This window comes from Dermacentor andersoni, chromosome 8 (genome assembly GCF_023375885.2).
Source record: "Dermacentor andersoni chromosome 8, qqDerAnde1_hic_scaffold, whole genome shotgun sequence".
NCBI lineage: Eukaryota > Metazoa > Arthropoda > Arachnida > Ixodida > Ixodidae > Dermacentor > Dermacentor andersoni.
Genome location: NC_092821.1, coordinates 138,097,279 through 138,120,946, shown reverse-complemented (window position 1 = coordinate 138,120,946; position 23,668 = coordinate 138,097,279). Strand labels below are relative to the sequence as shown.

General features: G+C 48.5%; 1 protein-coding gene across 1 annotated transcript; it reads left to right on the top strand.

Annotated features, from left to right (window-relative positions):
- Positions 1 to 16,089: 16,089 nt before the first annotated feature.
- Positions 16,090 to 18,104, top strand: LOC126525788 (uncharacterized). Its single transcript, XM_050173698.3, has 3 exons — positions 16,090 to 16,323; positions 16,764 to 17,099; positions 18,009 to 18,104. The coding sequence occupies exons 1-2, from the start codon at positions 16,090 to 16,092 to the stop codon at positions 17,094 to 17,096; spliced, it is 567 nt and encodes a 188-aa protein (XP_050029655.3). The 3' UTR covers positions 17,097 to 17,099; positions 18,009 to 18,104.
- The last annotated feature ends 5,564 nt before the right edge of the window (positions 18,105 to 23,668 follow it).

The following is a 23,668-nucleotide window of genomic DNA, read 5'->3' as shown; positions in this document are numbered from 1 at the left end:
ACTGATAGACTTCTTGTCATCCCTGACGACACATCAAGTGGAATTTTTCTGGATGGACTTTCTCGGCTGGGAGCTGCATGCAGTGACAACTGGAACGAGCCGATGGTCTTCACGATACACCGTGCATACATTTCGTAACGTATCTCTTCAGCGTACAAGCCTCCTAATGATCCAGACAGCAAAGTCCACGGAAAAGTCGAGGATTCACGGGAAAAAAAAGGACCGAATTCGAGTGCAAGAGAACACTGACAAAGCCAGCACTGGGTTCGAGAAAAGCAGTAGCTGGACAGAACTTACAGAAGGCCTTCTACAGGTACCCCTGTGGAATGCGGAGTAACAAAATGCAAAGAATGTGACAGCAGGCCCAGATATGAGACACAAATATACGATGGAATGATCTGGATGGCGGTCATTTCTAGTACGCATAGACGGAAAGTCCTCGCATAGACCTTTGTCATACGTCTGGCAAGGAAACGGCGCCAATGTGTACAACAACTTACCGCATTTGCATGGCCTGCGCACAGAATCGGGAGCAGAGGGCTACAGGACACGCCGCTTCAAGAATGGCCTCTGCTGCTGTAACGACACTTTGTTCATCGTCCCGGTAATTTTCCATTCCCAAGCACGGTTGTTAAAACCAAGCAAGTAATCTGTACTAATCGGTTATATCACCGTCGCACAAAAAACACTCCGGCCACTCTTGTTCCCCGGGGCACAAGTTCTCACGAAGAATACTGTGCGGGAAGTACACGAGGATATAGCTTTCTTATTCGTTCTAAGCCTGGGCCTTACAAACCCAAAAGCCTGTGCATTCGAAGAGTAGCCCCGGTACACCTTGTGAGGCTTCTGGGATTCGCGCGATTTCGACCCAGGTTGGTGCATCGTGTTAGCAGGAACTGCGCAACAGAGGGACATTAAATGACAAAACACGGCAGCACGTGGTATCAACTCTGCCAGGTCGTTATGACATGTTTTACGCACGTTTGTTTCGTGCATGTGCACATACAAACAACTCGCAGGTATAGCGTACAATCCCATTGTCACAACAATGAGGTTTCCAGGCCATTGACATTTATCTCGCGCGACAACCCCCCAAGCAGCCGCTACGGTGCATTGTCTACAAGAGATAAGCCAAGGAAAATGTTTCATAAACTGGAAACGTCAACAGAGAGAATAGTTTCTTCATACCTTAGATTAATATTGTCAGTAAACTGCGACATTGCACAAAAGCGGCATGCACATAAGCCCCGGCGCATGATGGCGGCTTGAGGGCAAAGCGGATGATGACCATTGAAACACAATCACGCTGTGACCGCGGAGCGCGGCTTAAGGACAATGGTCCGAATGTGCACCGTAAACACGCTTGACACAGCCTCTGCACGACAAACAGTTGCAAACGGCGTGTCTGCGATGCCCCTTTCTCGTTACGGAGAGAACGAGGGACTTGGGAAAATGCTTGCGAAACGTTTTCGGGCGTACGTGCAGCGGACAGAGCGCGAGTAATTTCCAAGGCAACGGGGGAAAGGACCTCGCACCGTTTGTGAACGCGGTCACTCGACAGCGGACTGTCTCCGCAGGAAGCGAAAAGCTTGCCGCAGGCGTCGAACGTGCACCCATGGCCGGTGCTGGTGGTGCCCGATCCCGAGTCGTTTTCAAGGATCTTCAAGATCTTGCCTCGTCTGATACTTCATCAAACGCCGAATTAGGTCTGCGGCCCCGGACAAACCGCTTTCCAAACACTATTTAATTGTATGTCCGGAGCCAAGGCCCACAGCTCATCAGTCAACGAGACTGCCATCACCTTCGAGGACGTTTTTCTCAGTGTCGCTTTGACTCTTTTGCAATGTCTCTATGTACACACTCCTTTTATTTTTTTAGATTTACTTAGACATCAAATTGAATGACCACTTTTTTATGTGCCGTGCCCGGTCATCTCGACTTGGGCGCGCGGGGGGGAGGGGGGCAGTCTTGGCTTCGAAACACCGTTCGACCGCGGTCAGATTGATAAAAGCGGTCACAAGCATCTTTCTTATTTTTGTTATAAATGATTAGCTGTGGAGAAGCTGAGGTAGAAAATACTTCTGCCACTCCATTAGTAAACGTTCCACAGCAAACAGTAATTATTGGAATAATAAATAAAGATAAGTAAATGACGAGTGAATATGAAGATAATGTTGATAACAATAATAAGCAAGGTGTGACGGGGAGTTCATTCAACATGTAATTACTATCCGTGCCACTAGATAAATGTGGGGTTCATTTTGCAGCCTACCGTTGGAGCAAGAGTCCTCCACGTACATAGATTGTCCAAACAGGCCGCTCAGCTTGAGGTCAGCCGGCAGAATCGAAAATATATGCACCGCTGCATGTCTCTTAATAGAGTTCTGCTCGCCGCAAACACTGTCTAATCTTGTATCTCATAAAAGTCAATATTTTTAATGAGGTGTTAGTCCCTTGCTGCACTTGACTTGTCGACAACAGTCCAAGTATCATGTGCACATTAACTGAGCGCTTGTCCAGTCTTCCTAGTTTATCCTTGTATATCTTTTCTTTTGTGAAGTACTTCAGAAAGTCATGGAAGATCTTGTAATTAAACTTCTCGATTGCATGGTCACAACAACACTCAATACCTTCCGCACCGGCATTAGAATTTCTTCAGGGCGGCATCGCCTTGAGGTGCAACCCTTGCCTTGTAAACTACCACTGAAACTTTTAGAGTACAATATCTTAACGTGTTACAGCTGTCATTTTCCACATTCATCCCTCACTGCAGTGTTTTTTATTTCTGCTGATGTGTTCCCATTCGGTTCAGTGTTTGGGCACAATAAATGAGCTGCAAATAAAATAGTTACTTACATTGGTTGCTTATGGCGGTTATGCACTGCTGCTTTGAGTGAGACATCGTAAGCTAGCTATTCACGTCTTTGTCAGTAAGATACACTCCTAGCCATTCTTATTATTTTCGAACACGTGCTTCTCTCAAGATACTCTCCTTACGCGACTACGCGAAGGCAGTATTACTGCAAGCAACACTGTGCCGACTTTTCTTTTGTTCGTTTATAAACGCTTTAGGAGAGGATAGGATAGGACAGGAATCACTTTTTTAAAATGCCGGCAACCTATGGTTTAACGCGTCGGGACGTTGGACAAGCGTTGACCCAGGGGTTATGCCCTACTCTGCACTACCCCTGTTCGGCCCGTTTGTGGTGGGTCGTGAGGCTTGTGCTTTTCGAGCGCACTCCTGGCCCGCGGGACGGCCCATAGTTGAGTGTCCTTGTTTATACACTGCACTGCACTTTGAAGTTCGGGCGGGTATGACGTGGAGGTAGCTTCGGTCTGGAACCTGGCACAGTCCCTCATGATGTGCCATTGGCCCGCCGGACCCACTGCACGAACACCGCACACACCACTTGGATACAGTTCTGGTTGAAGCACGTGTAGTACTGCCGGGGCGAGGAGTGACCCGCTCTGTACGTGTCTTAGGGTGACGGCCTCCTCTCGACTTAGTGCCGGGTGGGGAAGCGGCATTGTGGGAGAGATTAGTGGCAGGAAATAGCTGGACCGTGTTTGCTGTAAAGCAACTGCACTGCTTGAACACCTGCAGCACGAGTCCCTCCGTGAAATCGGTGCAGCGGTGGACACTGCCTCCACCGTTTGTTGGAGGATATTGACAGTGCGGCGAGCGAGCTTGCAGTGTCGAGGAAGTGCAAAGCACGGAAGAGCGTTCCGTTTATACGAGTGTCGTCTCTCGCGCGCTTTCCTCGACTGCGGCGAAGTGTCGAGGAATGAGCCACGCAAATTGAGGAAAAGGACCCGATGCGCCTTCGGCGTGCCTCTGAGCCGCAGCTTGCTTTGCTCGTTCTACACTGCGAGGACTAAACCAGCCCGGCGTGGCGCGTTAAATAAGGTCACATGCTAAAAGGCGTGTCGCGTCCAAGGCAGGCATGGCAATAGCCAGTTCTGAAAGCCAGGTGGTCGGTGTGGCGAACGCTTTCCGATGCCTCTTGCGACCTGCTTTGTGCGCACGCGATGACCTGATCACGACCGCGGATGAACCCCGAGGCAGGACTTTTGTGACAGAGGTTTGCTGCTCACTGGCCTCCACGTCTTCGTGTTTCCGGGGGCACGCAGAAACGCAGAAAGACCGAAATATTTCGATCAACATTCTTCTTTTTTTTGTCACTCAACTTCCTTGGTCTGAAAAAATGAAAGCCAACGCACAAGACACTTTACTAGGTACTGCTACTCTTAAAGTTTGGTAACTGCACTAATTGCGGCACAAGTTGGAGGCGAGATAGTTTGTTGCAGGAGAGATCAAAGAGGGTTGCGATTCCGTGTTTCCATTACGAAAACCATCGGATTATTAAATGGAAGCTACAGGATGAATGAAATAATAAACAACCGCTTGGGGATGCATCGCGGATCTGGTCGCATAACTTATTTTCGTTTTTATAATAGTCACGTGAGATTTATTTGTCCTTTAATACGAGACTTCACATATGAATTTAAGGTATCTGAAGGTTCTCACCTCACTGATTGAAAAATTGCGTATTTGCCCAATTGGTAGGTCGCACATTCTTTGAAGCAACAGCGAAGTACTATCTGCCATATGAGAGGCGAAGCCTGTAATGCATCCAGGACATGGTCGATGGAGACAAGACACTAGGAGTAAAAGCACATTGTATTCCCACAAAAAATGCACTCTATCAACGCCCATAGCTTTCTGTATTCTAAGAATATTCAGTTATATGTCCGTGTTTCCTGTTCAGGGTAGCTACAAGGTGAAACACGCTTACCCAAATGAATAGCTTTGACGGTTTCCGTGATAATAAGGTTAGGATGGCTTCGCAGAGACGAAGTCAAAATAATAACTGATGTACTTCAGTGGGTGCAGGTATTTCTTCAAGTTCTTCTAGTTTTTCTTCACGCTGTCATGCCTGATGTCACCGGCATCTCTGGGGTTTCGCTAAATGTGTTGCTTCGAGAGAGGCTGTCCATGGTCTAACCTTGAAGCTGCTTCGCTGATTTTGTCGGCTTCGTTAACTTAGCGTCCCGAAGCTTTACCGCGCGAGGACAGTAGCCTTCGGGTTAATTTAGGCCATCTGAAATTTCTCAACGCAAAGCAAAGCCACTGTTCGCCCATGTTGCGCGCGTGGTGGAATGCAACCGCATGGCCGGGTACTACGAGCCTGTGTGGCCTTGTGTCCAACCGCGGAACGCTATAATCGCGAATCCAATACAGCGTGTGGCTTCCAACAGTTAGAAAGGACCGACCCGACCCTCGCGGTGACACGGACCTGCGCACGGGTGTGGTGTAGTATAGGCACCGCAATACAGAAAAGCGTGTTCGCCGCCAACAAGCACGCACGACCAACCCGCTGATCTCCATCTAAAACGAAAACAACAAAATAGAATCTACCCTGGCACCTTAACCAGCGCTTTCGCGTTAAGACACACACACTGCGCCGCTGTTTACGCACGCGCTCGGTGCACAGAGTAGTCCACGAGAACGCACGCACGCGCTCCCCCTTTAATTTCTCCAAACGCGAGCACCAGGTATGTAGGGCGCGCCGGGACCTCCGCCTTGTCCTCGCCGCAACTCGCGAGCAGCGAGAGTCGAACGTTCGCCGGGGTTCGCGCGGAGAGCACGCCGACTTTCATTAGGGAAAGATCACGGGCCTGCCGAGCGTGGCTGTGTAGTGTTCGTAATCAGCGCCCCCTCCGTGTCCACGATAGAACCAGTCACGGCAGGCTAGCAGCAGCACCAGCGGCACCAGCTGTGGCCCCGCAGTTGCGGCCCACCTTGCGCGTACACGGCGGTGTAGGCGAGGGCGCATGCGGGAACGCTGATCGAACGTGTAGTACGTCTGCTCGAAACGGTGGTCCGTTTAGCGTCGCGGCGTAGTTCGACGGCCCGGCACCCCGCCCATGACGCGGTACGCTCATTATACACTACGCCAAAGGAACCGACCGAATGAATCTTGCGCGAGCATGAGGTTGAGATCGCGCTTTCTCGTACACCGACGGAACCCCCTCCCTTCCGCCACACGGACGAGCGTTTTACGGGAGTTGTTTACAAGCACGGCGCCCGCTCAAGCGGCCCTTGCTCGGAAGCCATCGATAACGCTCGCGCGCTATTTTTTTTTCTTTTTTTTTTTGCTTTCTTTGTTTCAGTGTTCGGCACGAGGTCACAACTGCACTGAGATCCAGTGGGAGGTAATGGGTGGGGCTGGCCGGGAAGCGTATAACTTGAACTCGTCTGGTGCACTTAAAGAACAACGCTATAAGACCTGCAAGCTGTCAAAACAAGTCATCAGTTACACGGCGCTCCAAGAAACAAACGCCAGTACTGGTGGTTTAAAACTTAAGGCTCTCATGGCGGTCCCTCTTTGTTTGACGCAGGCACTCGTCGTCATCAAGCGAATTTGGATCGCGAATCTTATATATATATATATATGGGGCATGCGAATCACACGTCGCGATCTTGTGAAACAATTAAGCGCGCAGCGCTATCGCGCCGACTTAGTTCTGTGACGACGAGAAGCTCCCGAGAACTCGGGCATAGCAGGTAGCTGGGGAGTCGACAAGATTGCCCGCCGAAATTGCACGCGCACACAACCGAGCGGTGTGCCATATACGATAATGAAGCTCGAGCAAATACACAACGGTACAGTTTATCATCACAAAAGCAATCCGAACACGTTCTGGCGAGGTCATGGCGTAACGGTGTAAAGTAAATCTGTTCGGTGATCACGCACGCAGGCTTGGCGGCTTTAACTCGACGGAGTTAGAAGGTATGCATTTACGAAGCCCTTGCGTAGTCTGGAAAGACGAACGTAATCTTGTCAGACGGCTCTTGCCTTGGAGTCTGTGTTGTTCATTAGTCACGGACGACAATTTTGTTGGAGTCCCCTTTGAAAAGGGGGGCGTTGACAGTCACCTAGCCTCCTTGATCAAATCAAGCTTTGCTCTCTAACACCTTGCCATCTCTCACTGATCGCGCCATTTTGTTGCGAATACTTGCGCTGGTATGTTTTTTGTCCTCAATCAACGGCCGCAGATACTCAAACAGCAAGCCATAGTCCCTTGTCTTACCAAACAAATTTCCCATCCTCATTTCTTGCTTGTCATATGTGTAAATTGGTTTCCGACTTCTTCATCCAACTTACAGACTCAGTTTCGCTCCCTTTCGTTTTGATCACTCTTGTTTGTCTGTTTACACTTTCAATTACCCTGTACTTGGTTGCGAACTTTCTTCACCTGGTCCTCCATTCCGTGCACACGCTTTTGAAGTACAGGTGCTTTAGCCGCCCACTTCCTTTGATCCGTGTTCTTGGGTGTCTCTTCAAAATCAACTTTGCCCCGCCGAGTGGAGCACAGCGCCACTTCTCGATCTTTAAACAAACTGCGCTTAGACACCGCCGCAAGGGGATTCCTGCCGCTACTAGTTACTCTAGTTACTCTAGTTACTAGAGGGAACTCGGGCTTGGTTCTCGTTCAGTAATTATCTGAATTATGGTTAGTATACATAAATTTGTCTTCTATCCGAGCTTGTCGTTTCAGACGTTCTTGTGGCTTTGTTTACGATGCTTTATCCACCTTAACTGGCCCAAATAACGATTTTCGTATCGAGTTCTACTTTTCGAAACCCAGGATGCCATAAGAGCGCACACGTAAATATTCACGCACAAATTTAGTGTCGGTTGTAGTATATCTCCGACAATGGTCGTATGGATAACATTAGTCGAGCAACTAAGGTTGCTCGAGCCAACGTTTCAATGGGACTTGCCTTTTTGGAGCTGCAAGTGGCTTCCTGAGCGGTGATATGAGTTTATATTGGAACATACGGGTCGTTGCACCGGCTCGCGTGTAACCATAGATACGGTGTGCATGTAGCATACGGGATTTTTCAGCACGAATAAAATCTCAAAATTTTGCTTCTTTGGCGTCGCAACGTTTGGGTAAAATTTATACAGATCAGCTGGCCTTAAATTTGGTTTGATGTGATCTGCACATGATCAACCTATTAATGTGCAACAGCGTACTTGAAATAAGTCGCACTAGGTGCCAAGTGCTATCGCAATATATTTAGCGAAATCCATATTAAGGAGCCCACCTGCCTAGTAACATAATCTTACATGTGGTCATATGGGTTTACATGGCAACATACGAATCTTCATGAGTAGGATGATGGTTGCAAGGCATATGGGGCATACATGTCCTTTTATTAGGGATATAAACTCGCAATTTTTTTTGTTCATTCGAATCTCCGCATAGCATTTATACAGATGTAATGATAGTAAATTTCGTTTGGCGGGATCGACACTATCATTAGCTTGTTCATGTCCCCTGCAGGACGAATGCGTCTCCCGGCATTCTCTACTTAACTTCTGTCCTGCGGCGGCAGGATTCCTTATCTAATCAGTCGATCTGATCTTTCGTAGCCGCAAATGCGTTTCTCCGACGCTGATTGCGTTATTGGGAAATACCGCCGCGTATCTTTTCTGCGCGTCACATGGCCTTGCCAACACACCACTTCCCCCTAATCTCATCTAGAACGACATCTACAGGCCATTCACTGTCTAATTAATATGGCGCTCTTCTTATCTCTTGACGTTGTTCCTATCGCACTGCATTACACCACTCCCTATGGATGGGATCATTGGGCATATTTCTCGCTTTAGAAAAAAGTTAAGTTGCGGGGTTTAGGATCACGAAACCGGCACAAGGGCATATGTGTCATGCCACAGTGGAAGACATTGAATTACGTTTCATTGCCTCTGATTGTTTTAAGTGCACCTAGATATAAGCACACGAGTGTTTGTTTTGCATTTCCCCTCCATCGAAATGCGGCTGCCGCGAGTGGAAATTGAACCTGCGCCGTCTTGTTCAGTAGCAGAACGCCGCATCGAGTGCCTTTCGAGCTTCAAAAAAATGGAAGTGTGGCAGGTTTATCCTTACGGCACCGGAAACAAAGAACTCGAAAGTCATCCAGGCACTTCGATATCATCAGTGAGAACTCTTTTCGCGTCGCTACAGGTTGCTGGACGAGTTGGCTTGAGGCGTGCGATGTGATAGCCTTAACGGAACGCAGATTAAAGCGTCCTATTGATGCTATAGTCAAATTTGCGGTATACGGTTACTATGTCATACAGCTCTATTAACATGTGTCATGGTGGAAAAAAGCTACCCGCCGGGCGAATCGAAAGTGCAGAACAACAAGTACATTTCTTACACGAATGTTCTCTTCCCACAGACAAACAACCAAACACACACACACGCACGTTCACACTCGCACGCTCAAAAATCTGACGACTCAACACGGTAGGTTTCGAAATGATATATTTCACCTTGTTCAGAAATATTTTTTTTCATTAAACAGCTTCGACAACGATAGCTGGCCCGGAACACCGCATATATGCTGCTGTATAGTATATACGCAGTGTTATATGTATGTGACACGTGTTAGTATGACATAGGAAAAATTCAAGCAATGACTTTATTCCTGTTTAGTGCCAGTGCATTGTCTGCGATTAGGCGACAGTGTGCCTGACATTTTGCTTTCATCCATCCCAATGTAAAGTGCTGTGGACAAGAGCCGTGGAATCTTTGAACTCCTGAGAATGAGAGGTTTCCACGTGGTGAGAATTCGTACTCCAGTGCAACGAGTCTCGAAGAGTTCGAGAGCTCCTCTCCAGACGTAGATCAAAACGAAAGGTCGTGTGTTCTGCCACTCTGGTTAATCCTGGTATGCACCCGCGTCCCCCCCCCCCCCCACTGTTTGGGCACACCTGCGCATTCAAAAAGTAGATAGAAATCGGAACGTATTCAACGCCTCTACAGTGCGGCCGCTCCTTCCTCCCCTGTACACACTCACTCTTTCGCTCGGCTCACTCTTGCCGTAAGGTCGTAGTTAGAATGCACAGCATCAGCGCCGAAAAAGAAAAGGAATACCTCAGCACCGCATTCTCGAACCTTACGGTCGCCTTTCGATTATGACCGGGGGAAAAAAAAACAATCAGACAGGCAACGCTCGGACACACTGCCGTCCGCTAACCGTTCCCGTGCAGTTTGTTCACAGCAAGAGAAAACGCCTCCGCAACCTTGTCGGCACCAGTTGGTTAAAGCGTTCCGCTTGTCCGCTTGCACGGAGTTCCATTTAAGTGAGGCGCGGACGACGATATGCGCGCCAGTCGGAAGGGAGGGGCCCCCGCGCGTGGCACACGCGGAATTGAATCGGCATCTCGGTCACCGCGTTCCTCGGCGTCGCACCATGCATCGGCTATCGGGAGTTAGCTGCGCCGGTTCGCTTCGCCACTCCCCGCACCTTTGCTTCCGCTAACTCCCCCCTCCCCCCCCCCCCCCCTGTGCCTCCCCCGTACCCCCCTTTAGCCCCCCAACCCACAAGCCCACTCTGCACTGGCGATTTTCCCTTCACAAACAACAGACGCATCGGTATGCGAGCGTTGCGTGTGTCGCGTTGAAACCAACGCGCACTCTCTCTCTCTCCCCCCCCCCCTCTCTCTCTCTGTGGGTGACCGCGAGATAGAATCGCGAAAGCGCGCGGTGGCTGCGAGAGACGTGCAAGGCTCCTTGAAGTTCGTGTGTCTCTATTTTTTTTTCTTCGATACTTTCTGCTTCCACGGACTGCTTGCTGCACGCGGTCGTAGGCATACGATCAGCGATATTTCTCCGCCGCTCACGAACCTCCGTCACGAGTGAAACAATGCGAGACAAACAGACGAAAACTATGCGCGCCCGCCCAACACGCGGCCCGTAGGAATCAAGTACACGCACCGAAATAACGATCGAGTCGTCGCGCTAATGGATCGAGCTTGCATTTGTCGACGTTCGCTCCGGCCCGCCGGTCTCGTCTGGACCTCGGTTGCACAACGAGTACCCTTGTTTTAGATAGGAAGTCGTGTCGAACACAGATCGAATTTGCCCGTCTGCTAATGCGTCCCGATTCGTCTGGCGCCGGACGTGTAGGCGTAAACGAGGACAGGTAGATCGCAATTTTTTTTTCAGGCAGTCTTTCAAACGCGCTCGCTGCTTCCGCTGTCGTATAGTGCGGCCAGTCGAGCGGTTTTGTATCTTATTCTGCAGCCTGCGATCATAACGACCGGTTTGACGCGTCAGTGGCTCGTCTTTTGGAATTGCAGCGGAAGAGAACGATCAGGCCACCGGCATACCGTTTGCTCACCGAAAGAAAGAACGTGTTACATGACCGCACTGGGCGGCAGACATCGAGAGGTGATTGTCAAAACCAAGCGACAGCTTCCGCAACTGCAACGCGACTGGCTACTCGAGGCACTTTGAGTGCATGTATTCGCAGGTTTCCTTCACGCTCGGAAAAGCACACTTGTGTGGCAAGCATTGAGCAATAGAAAGCTGCATCGGGAGTTTCTCAACTTTCTCTACAGTTTTCTCATTGACACTTTCCTCTATAGCAATTGAAAAACTGATTAATTAATTAATACTAATTGTGTTATTAGGCGCAATGAAAAAAAGATGAATATCTCAAAGCGACGGCAGGCAACATTCCCTTGGTTCTGTCCAGCTATGTAGCATTTGCATATTTTTAAAGTTTGGCTCATTGTTAACTGAAATACCCCGTATAAGAAAGGTAAACTTCAATATATAGATTAACGTTTATAATAGTATTGGTTTTTGCACAAGTCCTTGCTGGGTAAACGATATCGTTGATCTGTCAGTTAAAGCATTAACTCGGTGTCTCGAAGGAAGGCGACCTACACAGACGTAAAATTTCTCTCCTGATTGCTCTGGGTCCTTCAGAAAACATTACGTATCGAAAGCTAGCGTGCGGGTTAAAGCCCTTTCCCGTAGGCTGTGAAGCAACGCCACTCTTTCCATGCGGAACTGCAGGAACAACGATGAAATATCATAACAGTAATAGTAACAATGCTAATAATAACGATAAAAAGAAGAAGATAAAAAAAAAAGAAGAAAGCGAGCACGATATAGGAGAAGCAGGTTCTCAATTTTTACGCATGCACTTCGGTTGTCGTAACCGTTGTTCTCTTACAACACTTTCGTTACTCTACGGAGCGTGAATTCGCACACGTGTTATTTTCTCATAGCGCACATCGCGGGCATTCTTTGAGGCGCTCTACTTTCGTTCCAGCATCCGCATACGTGATCTATACTCTCGCGGTACGACGGGACCTTGCGCATAGCACAGTCCAGGCTTTACGTTATTGTCTCGGGATTATGCTTATGCGTACGTGATTGATGATCATTTGTATTCCTGCACGCATCTGGCGTATACGCATACGGGCAGAGGCAACGTTTATAACGGCGCCGCACTGCTCCCGCTAAGTCATCCAATGCCGTCGATGCGTCCAGCGTGGACATTTATTTTTCCTTTGCCCGAAAGCTTAAATGGACTGCGGGAATTAACCAAACCGCGGCCGTCCATCTTAAATGCAAGGCAGCCGAAGAATAGTTTATAGTAAGCGACCACCTCCACCCATGGCGATCGAACTTGCCGCATTGAAACGAGACCATTCGTAAAGACCACACGGTGAAGCCAACGTCTTCACGGTCCCCTTTTATTAGAGAGAAGCTTTCTTCGTCTCTTCGGCCACTCTGCGTGGACCGAGTACACAGGGCTTATTCCGGTGACATTGTAAATAGAGTTGATTCCGATCCAGGCAACACTGTAATGTCATTACGCACACGCACGTAGTGCCTCCCTTTGCTAGAGCTTTAGTGTCATCCCGTGACAGGTTAATCAAAGGTGGTGGCCATGTAGGGGGGAGGGGGGGGGGTTGGTCGCTCCTAATAGCAATGCACGATATATATTTTTTTATTTATGCGTTCATAATGACTTTATTGTGGTTCTTAAACACCACATAGCAATAACCAGTAAAGATAAGGGGCAAGTGTCCGCAGCACCATATGTCAGCATGTATGTAGGGAACCCGTCACTTGACTTTCAAAGCGAAGTCTAGAAGCGTACGTTGAGGGGCTAGTTGGTATGACATTATGAGAACAAAGAAAAACTGCGCAAAAAAGAACAAGACATTGAAAGAACCACACGATATAAGCGCTTGTGTCGTGTGGTTCTTTCTATGTCTTCTTCTTTCTTGCGCAGTTTTTCTTTGTTTTCAAAGCGAACAGCCTTATTTAGCTTTTTTGTCCGTTTTCTTGGTTGGTAGATGGTCGGAATCAGCAAGAAAAACGTACGTACGTACGTACGTACGTACGTACAGTCGCGGTCAAAAATACGCGGCCCACGGCTCCAGTCGGCGGAGCGGCCGCGAGCCGCACCGCGGCGCTCGCGTCGGCGCTGCGAGAGTTTGCGCTCTGACGACAGGTATCTCCCTACGCATCGTCCGTATCCGTTACGTATCCGCCCGTTACGTATCGTCCGTTACGTATCCGCCCGAGAGCGAGGGAGATACCTGTCGTCAGAGCGCAAACTCTCGCAGCGCCGACGCGAGCGCCGCGGTGCGGCTCGCGGCCGCTCCGCCGACTGGAGCCGTGGGCCGCGTATTTTTGACCGCGACTGTACGTTCGTTCGTTCGTTCGTTCGTTCGTTCGTTCGTTCGCTCGCTCGCTCGCTCGTTCGTTCGTTCGTTCGTTCGTTCGTTCGTTCGTTCGTTCGTTCGCTCGCTCGCTCGTTCGTTCGTTCGTTCGTTCGTTCGTTCGCTCGCTCGCTCGCTCGTTCGTTCGTTCGTTCGTTCGTTCGTTCGTTCATTCGTTCGTTCGTTCGTTCGTCCTATTTGCTTGCACTTACAATCACCGCCGATGGTTTATGAACAATTTGTTTTCCGTTTTTCTCGTTTAACCGTGTTGCGAAAAACATTTTGAAATTAATAGAAACCAGTTTTACTGGATTATGTCGAACGTACATTTTCATAACAATTGTGCATGATAAATTTTAAAGCACCACGGGCATGTCTCGTTTTATTGAATAAATATGAGGTATGCTGTGGTTGTATATGTTGTGGTTTTTCATCTTTTTTATGTGCCACTAACTGGTAGATTGTAGTCGGCGAAAGCATCGACGCCTTTATGCAGACTACTGCATACTTTCTCAGCTTGGCACAATGCAAGCACAGGGTTACACCGAACCCTGTGCCGAAACTTTCGCCAAGCGCCAGCACACCTTAAACTACAGCTATATCAAACATTATTCCGTCCAAAGCTCGAGTATGCTTCAGCCGTCTGGGATCCAGCTCAATCAGCGCTAATTGACGCCTTAGAATCGGTCCAGAACCGTTCAGCTCGATTTATACTCAATAATATTGCTCGTACTGTCAGTGTCACCTTGATGAAATCCACTCTTAACTTCCCAGACCTGGTGATGAGAAGAACGATTTCACGCCTCTTGCTTTTTCATAAAATTTTCTTTCATAATCAAGTACTTCGACAGGAACTCATCTCAGAACCTGCTTACTTTTCATCACGTGTTGACAACCCAAATAAAGTAGCCGCCCCTTTGTGCCGCACTAATCTCTTTTTACATTATTTTCTACCGAAGACAAGTAGAGAGTGGAATCACCTTCCCCCCTGCATCGCTGCCACTGAGGACCAATCGTTGTTCAGGTCTGCAGTTACTGAACACTTACTGATGTAGCTGCAAACTCTTGTTTTTTTTTTCCTGTAAATTCTTTTTATTGTTTTGTTTTGTATTTGCATTGTACCCACCCTCTCTGTAACGCCCTGTCGGTCTTGAGGGCACACTAATAAATAAACAATCCTCCATTACATATAAGGTTGTCGGGAAGAAACGAAGTTTTCAGACAACTGTTCTAGGGCTTGCTAAAAATGAGCAACAGCTTGCTGCTAGTTACAGCACCCCATTCTTGCATTTGTACGGAACCCTAACGGTATTGAACGCCTTTGAGGGTATCTTTATTTTACAGTGTTTCCAGTGTAATATTCCACGAACTACGGCAGTAAATGAGTATATTGCGCAGTGGAAAACCTCAGTTTCCGTTTCATAACGAGACGACATTAAGGAGAAAAAAAAGCTTACGGAGGAACCATCACAGAGATCTACATGCTGGCAACTATCTCGCGGCTCAAAGTCCGCAGAACACATTTACCCAGTGAACCACTCAACCGTACGTCTTTCCTAATACAGTGCACCCTCACTGGTGGTGTCCTCGCACCAATATCAGGTTAAAATACACTTTCCCTCGAATAACTAATTTGAATCAAAACCACGAAAGGTCGTCGACGCTCTATTTGACAAAGGATTGAATGAAATCGGGGGCCGTCATTAGGTATCTGCAGCGCAGCTCGAAGGGCGAAATGGCCGAGTTGTCAGTGAGGCAAAAAGAAACAAACAATCAGCCGCATTCCATCACTCATGGAACAGAGAACAAGAAGAGGCCTATGTTGCTGGGAACCGCCCGGCTCTATCGTGCACAGAGTTAATTCCCCACCTGGCAATATTCGTAAAAAAAAAAAACAAGGGCTAGTTTTTGCCTCTTCTCTTTTGTTTAATTTTTTTTTCTAGCCTTCCTGTTTCCCTTTGTTAGAAGGAAGAAAGTGGACGTAATAGGCGGCCTGCTTCGTGGCACATGTTGAGATGCCTACCCACGAACACCTATAGCCGCTGTCGAATCATTGTCAGGCCGAGTACGTGACCATGAGACGAGCAGTTTCTTGTGTTAGGCATAAGCACGAACCAGAGGTCGCTCATGCGTTCGTCTTGTTACAAGAGATCTGCGGACAGAAATGAATGCATCTACAAAGCCACAACAAAGGTTTCTCAGAAAAAAAAGAAAGGAGGGCATACCACAAGCAACGACAGAAAACGCAATGGCCGAAATAATCAGATAAACACAAAAGCAGCCTAAGCAAGCAAGTGCCTTAAGGTCAACAAGCGAGCGATGACGGGCGACAGACCAAAGTAGCGATGTGAAGGTGCTTGGGGGGAAGGGGGGGGGGGGAACAACGAGATGGCGATTGCCAAATTCTTAGCGACCCTTAATGTTCTTTTTTGCTTCTCTTTCACTTTGTCGACCGTTGTTCTTTCTTTGTTTTCCGGAGATCGCGTCAATTTCCGCGATCGGCCTTCCATTCTTGGGTAACGCCCGACCGCCCCAGAGCATGTATGATCTCTGCCTGCCTAACCTGCCATGCCCGCTGGACACTGCTCCAGGGCGTGACAGTTGCCCGATCGGCCGCTGTTTCCCCGGCCGGACCAATTTAGAGACCCCCACTGGGTCCCCGACACTGTCATGGACGCGCGTATATAAAGCGTGCTGTTCGGCCGCGAAGCTTTACACACTTGATCTGTTTGCGAGACAGCCAAGAGTCTTTCCCAGAACAATGCAGGCCCTGGTAAGCTTCGGCTCTTTCTTTTCCGTAGCCAACCCTTGTCGTTGGTAGTGGCTGCGTGCGAAACGTTGCGGTGTCGTGGTTCTTGTGCGACGTGGCTGGATACGAGCAATTCGTCACCCCCGTGCCCGGAGACATTTTGGTATCGGTGCGCAGTGATCGGAAAGACCATGTCGATGGCTTAAACTGTTCCCGGTGATTCGGGGCAAAATCCCATTCGGATTATGTAAGCCAAGAGCGAAGCCTCCAGTAAGGACGAGCGGATATGGCCTCCGAATGGCCGCGTGCAAATTACGTGCCCATTCCTGACATTCTGGAAACCTGCGCTTTCCGTTCCTTGACTTTAAGAATATGTGCAACCTTGGATTATTACTCAAATATCTTTTTCGCTGCTGCTGCCTTGTCTCTCGTGCGCATAATTTCCACTTTTATTCCTTCGGCAGACCGCCGCCCTCTTCCTCGGCCTTCTGGCCTTTGCCGCCGCTGGCTTCCTCGGCCACGGATACGGTCACGGCTACGGCCACGGCTACGGCCACGGCTACGGCCACGGATACGGCCTCGCCTACGCCAAGCCCTACGTCGCCAACTCTGCGGTGACCTGGTCTATCACCCCCTCTGCCCTCGGCGGATACGGACACGGTGGATACGGCGGTTACGGCCACGGCTACGGCCACGGATACGGACATGGCTACGGACACGGCGCCGTTCTCCTCGGCTACGGCCACGGTTACGGCCATGGCTACGGCTACGGAGGCTACGGCAAGCTCTACGGCTAAACAGTGAGTTAAGTGCGACGCTCATCGTTTTAAATGCGCGTTCAGTACTGGGTGAAAAGGACGCTGCAATTAGTTAAGAAAAAGCCATTTAGTAGCGTCTTAGTTTCCTTCCTGTAATATCTGCAATTTTCTCTCCCTGAACTGAGAACAATGCAGGCGACCTTATCTAACGCACGCAGTCATCAGCGCCCTTCCTTAAATCGTCAGTTCTAACGATCACGCGTGTTTTTGTTTCCTGTGACTGTGTGAGATTCGTGAGCGGCATGATGACGTCTTCCTTGTGTCGATATTTGAATAATATTTTATGCTTTCAGGGCTTACTTCCTCCAGACGCTGCACTTGCTCTATCGTAGACTTCCTAATGACATCAATTACAGTGTTATCCAATATGGTCAATCGATAAAATACGCCAGTTTCCATTCAAGGAATTGCCCATGTGCCTTTATGCTATAAGTCAGTGACTGCGATCGTTAAAATTTCAGCGAACGTATGTTCTGCATATTCCGATGTAGTCCCCCGTAAGGAGAGAGTGGAGGTTTGCCCTACATATTTGCGACGATGCACTCTTAAAACAGCTGCCCGCTTTGGGGTGTACATTTGTCCCACAACGATAATCGTCATCTGCCTTGCTTGCGTTTCCTTTCTTGAAAACGCTGCGCTCGCTACTCTCCTGTCGAGAATGAATATGTCACGCTAATAACGCGCATGCCGTTCATGACAATTGGAAGTACCGGGCTCGCAGCGTTAAAGAAAGGAAATGCGGGCAAGACAGATGACGATTATCGTGATGGGACTAGGTACGCCCCAAAGGGGGCAAGCTTTTAAAAAGTGCATGGCCATGAATACAGAAGGGATATTGGCAAGTTAGAGCCGATGGATCGCGTTATGACCAACGCCTTTTCTTTTTTTCAGGTCTTGACAGGGTAGGAACCATGGAGTGCAAGAAAGTCGTATGATGAAGCCACATTTGTATGCAATTTCAGTTCGTGAATGAGAAGCAGTAAAGAAAAAAAATTGCCCCCCTGCTTTTTTTTTATAGATATAACATTAGTCACTTGGTTAGGAGCCACATGTCTAATCTGAAACAACAACAACAAAAATAGATCCTAATACGCGTGGTCTCAAGGAGTCATTATTAAAAAGAAGAAGCAATATTTTGTCCTTCGACATCGCTCGAAGATTCCCGGTATACGTATTATTTTGATACGATCATCTCATAAACGTGTCTTCGGAATAGCCAAATAATGTGGAGCTAGAACAAATACATGCTACAAGACTCCCTTAAAGGAAATGGTGCGTAACAGTGCCATTTTTGCCTTCAACAAACGATCTTTATAGGAATATAAATTTGGTTGCTTTGCAAAATGAAGATTTCATTAGGTACCTTCTCCTCCCTCTTTATGTGCGGTTGGACGCTGCAATACAAAAAAAAAAAGAAAAAGAAACAGGCACTAGTTTGCAGCACTGGTTTTAAAGCTAGCTATGGTTGAGCAAGGTGTCGGTAGAGTCGTGAAGCAATTGACAGTGACGCACTATTTCGCAAATCCTAGGCTTGACCGTCTTTCGGATACTTCCATCTCGTACGACGCACTTACAGTGGTCACTTCCTTGGCCATCCCTGGCCCATCTCTTTTAGCGCGTTACACTTCCTGCTGCTGTCGAATACCTGAGTCAGTTTCTTATGAGCTCGTGTTCTTCCTTTGTTCTTTCTTTTTCATTTTTTCGTATCAGCCTAGAATCGCGACCATTAGTGTTAACACGAAGTGCTTCGCTCAGTCATTTAATATCTAACATTCGCTTGCTACGTTTAGCAAGCAGCTGCAATCATTCGCTTACAGGGCTTCGCTTTATAGGCGCTGACGGTGCATGGCCGCATTAGTTCGGACGCTCCGAGAAGCAGTCTGTGAGGTTCGAGCACAAAACGACCCGCCAGCTAGCTTTTTCTTTGGTTGTTTTGCCATTTCCTTACGCTGAGCGTACGTTAATTCGTAAGTGTTTCATAGAGTAGTACGATACGTAGCACACGTTGCGACAGCCGGTTCGACTTAATTTGTTGATAATTCGCTTCAGAAGTTGGGGAGAGAGTGTTCACATCAATTGTATTTCTGCCGACGCTTGAACTCTATCAGTGCTGGGAGCTCGCGGGATGTCCAAGAGTGCATAAAACGTGTTCCCTTGGGCACCACCCTGGGCGAAAGTGTCACGCGTACTATAACTCGCCATAGAGAGCGAGGATGGTTTTAACGAATAAGCTTCAAGAACTGACATTGACGACAAAGGATTAACATACTTGCGGCCGTACGTAGTAGAGCGTAGCTTTAAAACGCGAGTACCCAATCAGTGTGGCGTCCAACTTCAGCAGTGACACAGATGGAAGTCTTAAGTGTTCTTTTTTTTTTTATCTCTCTGATTTGCTAACGCACAGTCCGTGTTCAAAACAGACTCGCCGTGGAAACATAAGCTTTGTTTTATCTGTCTCTCCGCTCGACACAAAACCAAGACTGAAACAGGATGCATTATGAACGACCACTCCAAGCACCACAGTTGTGCTAGTATCGACTACATAGCCCCCCCCCCCCCCCCCGCACCATACCCGTGCCGTATGGTTCAACCACACACCCAAAGTCTTTCGAATCGCACGTCGTCCTATCTTTTCGACGCACGCACAAATTCAAACACTGACACACGCAAACGAGCGAAATGGGGGCCCACTTGGCTCCTCGGGCCCCTGCATCTGCGTACCTACTTTCTAAACGGCCCATTATCGAAACGAATCGGGGTGACGCAATAATAAAAAGAACGCGTGCTCCGGTGTAGCGCTTGGCGCGCGCGCGTTCGCTGCGCTAGCGAGACCTGCCGTCGGTATAATGAACACAGGAAACAGCCGGGCCGGCGCCAGCGTAACGGATATGCGAGCTGACCGGTGGACACCCCTGAATAATGAACCACACCGCGAGTTGAAGTACGGGGTGGCAGCCGCTTGACGCTCGAGACTCGTGGATGCTATAAACACAGGATATGGGATCCGAAAGGAGTCCTTGATTAGAAATCGAAGCCGAAGGTGCCGCACCTGTTCCTCTTTAAGTGTGCGTGTGTATACGTGCTGTATCTCACGTACAGCAACTTCGAATGCCCCTTGAACGTACTCGGTGCGCAGCGTAAGCGTACATACAGGGCACGGAATTATTATATACCCCGATGGTCGCGACGCCATTGCGCCCTTCGCGGAGCCTGTCAAGCGTAGCGGAGGGGATAATTGATGGCCTATATAGACCACTCGTGATGGCCGCCGAGATGAAAGGCTGGTATAACGCTGACGCCTCTTTTCTTGTTTGTTTGTTTTTCAGTACTAGTTCTTCCGTTGTGCGCAGCTACGCACGTAGTCGATTGGTGATATAGATGGGGCGCTTGGAAGTGTTCCAGTCGAAAGTGCTGGCGGCCTGTAGTGCGCCCCGAAACCGACAGTGAGCGCCTGCCGTTGCGGGCATGACTGCACGAAACATGCTTAGCGTGACTAATCGCGTATCCCGATCGCGAAGTCGATTGTATCGTGCTTGCGCGGTTCGTTAGGCCGCCGTGTGCTTTATCGCGTCCTTCGCGTTGAAAGATCTCGTATACCAGGTTGACGTTCACGAGTGGTCAGCGAAGTGGGACCGAGCTCGCGAGCATTTTTAAGATCAGTAAACCTGATTAACCGCGCTGAAAGCTCGGGAAGGGTTAGTTAGGTTAGCACGTTTGCTCCAGTCTAATGCTCGAAGTTGGGGCTCATAAATTTGTCGCGGGACTCGCAAGCAATAATAGTCCTGTCAAGTTGAGCACTGTCTCCGAATCTGGTCGGTGAAGATCGTGCCTCCGAAGAGGCGGTAGAAGGGAGTGCCGGCGCATTGAACAATGCGGATGTGCTTCTATAGTGTTCCCAGGAGATGCATGTCATAATGAGGATCAGTGTATAAAGTCAGCGTGCATGTGTATGTGCGTTATCGCATGCGCTACTTCCTTGCGTCTGTGCTCATTGTGTGTATCAAATGCCGCACCAAATACCAGCAGTAAGGTATGGCCACCAGCTAGGCTAACCACTCCAGCGTCTCATCAATGGCAGCATCTCTCTCTCGAGTACAAAAGGTTTTCGATATAACCATGGAAAACATGTGCAATGTCTTCAATGCTTGGGGAGTCACGCAGGGCATTGCAACATCTGTTTACCTCATTCTGTTTGCCGATGTCATAGCAAGCGCACTGACATTCCCCTTAGAAGTAACCTTTGAGTGCACGTGCTTACATATAATTGCGTTCTAGTCAACATACGGAAAAAACAGAGACAGCTAATTATTGCGAAGGAATAGCTCACCAGAATGGGAGAACAGGATAATTGCGGCGCGAGTTCTGTGCACGACATAATCTCAAACCACTTTCGCTTCTCTAACACCATCGGAAAGCTCCCACCGTGCCAGACAACCGACCCCACGACCTCCACAAAGCTCCACCAACCGTGAGCCGCCACGAGTGCTGTCTGCACGGTTAAGCTTCCCACTTATTCACTTTGTCACAAAAGAAAGTGATGTGATGCTGGCGAACAGAACGCGCCAATGTCTTCGTTACGGCGAATAGGTAAGTTTCGTCCAAGTGGGAGCGAAGCAACGCAATCACTGACGGATTCCAACACTTGACAGCTAGTTGAACGTAGTGCCGATGCAAATATACGAACACCAGTTCCTCGAATAGAGCGAATTGCTCGCTCTATTCACCAGGCGTGAATAGAGCGAAGTAGGAGAGGATGAGAGGAAAAGTGTATGGAGAGAAAGAGAGAGAGAGGAAAAAAAAGCAGGTTGCACTGGACTCCCTTTATGAAAAACTCTTTTCAGATTAATTCTTTGATCACTTGAATAGGTTACGAATATTTTAGTTCCTGCCTAATCTGCAATCATCCTTTCAGACGAACCTTTTATAACAAATTTTCAGGATCCCCTTACGTTCGTCCGAAAGGGAGTCTGCACTGTATGATGGCAGAAAGTGCAATGGGATAAACAATCCACAAAAAACAACAATTCAATCAATCAATCAATCAATCAATCAATCAATCAATCAATCAATCAATCAATTTCATTTCAATATCAGCGACACCTGGCTGGGTAAGTAAAAAATACATCAAGCTTGACATCGTCTGCACCACCGATCGTCAACAAAAAAGGTTGCGCGAGAAATACGACCCATGAGCGAAACGAAAAGACGGTGGTTGGGTGTCTGAATTATTGCAGCTGGTTATTACTTGCCTAATGTTGGCCAATATCACCGAACATGCAGGTGGCATTAACTGCCACCTGCCGGCTGCACACTCGCCGGTAATCACAGGGTCGTTCTTTCCTTATTTTTTTAAAAATCTTATCGATCTTTGGGACCATGTTTGCGCAATGTGATGGTGTGTCGCTGATTTCCGGCATGTTACTCGAAGGCAGGTGCAAATAGCGCTAAAGCCCTCCCCCCCCCCCCCCCCCCCTCCCGAGCACTCCTGTCAGGGCGCGACCTCGTTCCAACGCTCGCTTGCATCAATTCGCGTCCTATCCGATGCCAAGTCCTTCACGCATCGAACGAGAGCCATGACGGGGCTTCTCGAACGGAAGCACACGACGCGCACGCCACCTCGAAGCCAATCATTACAAGAGAGAAATCGAAACAATGGATCTCCTTGAGTTGCACTATTGGCATCGACAAGCGGGGCGGCCCTTGCAAACATGACACGCCCGCACCTCATGCGCTTTCTACGATTATCCCACGCTACCGAAACACGCACCCTTCGCGCCCAGATTAAAAAAAAAAAAAAAGCCAGAGCCTCATTATGTATGCATGACCTCGCCGGGAGCCAAAAAAGATCAATCACGCATTCTTTTTTTCAGTAACGAGCTTTATTACAAGCTGTGGTGCTAAACGTGGGCTTTCGTTGTAGCTGATGCGCCTGAGTGACTTCGTTCAGCGAAAGGAATACCTGCCAACTCAAGCAACAATTAGCGTCACGAATAACGGTCGTCTCGTCTGTGTAAGTGTGAATGTTCTGCAGCCCTAAATGGATGTCGTCCGTCTCTTTGGCAGCTGTAGAATCTGATAACAAGCGCGAAGGCGAAATGTTTGCGTTTCCATGCATCATATGTCGTGTGGGTGCCAGGTAGTATTCTGTTACTTCGTTCGAGTTTTCTAAGGCCGTACATTGATGACCGCGTGCTCCCGTTTAATACTGGTACTGGCAAAACGCTGAACTATAAACCTTGTCAGACGAGTTGTACGTCAAAACAAATGTTCGTTCGTAACGAACTTAAGGCATCGGCAACTCCTTTTGTGGAGCAAGTCCTCACTCTGTGTAGAATTCTGAAGCGTAATTTTTCCTTGCCTATTTACTCACTTGCGTCATTTCAACAGCGCCACCAAAGAAAAAAAAAGATGTTGGTGACGTGCACGGTAAGAAACGGTTGTAAAGTACTCAAATTACAGACTATTATCGCGTCCGTGCTAGTGTTCTTGTTTACGGAAATACCGGGTTAAGGTAAAACGTTGAAGGCGGTAACAACAATGGCGACGACATA

Excerpts from the sequence above, each read along its gene's own strand:
- LOC126525788 (XM_050173698.3), top strand. The coding sequence starts at position 16,090 with ATGTATGATCTCTGCCTGCCTAACCTGCCATGCCCGCTGGACACTGCT. Across the intron at positions 16,324-16,763 it reads CCAGAACAATGCAGGCCCTG|ACCGCCGCCCTCTTCCTCGG; the intron begins GTAAGCTTCGGC and ends TTCCTTCGGCAG.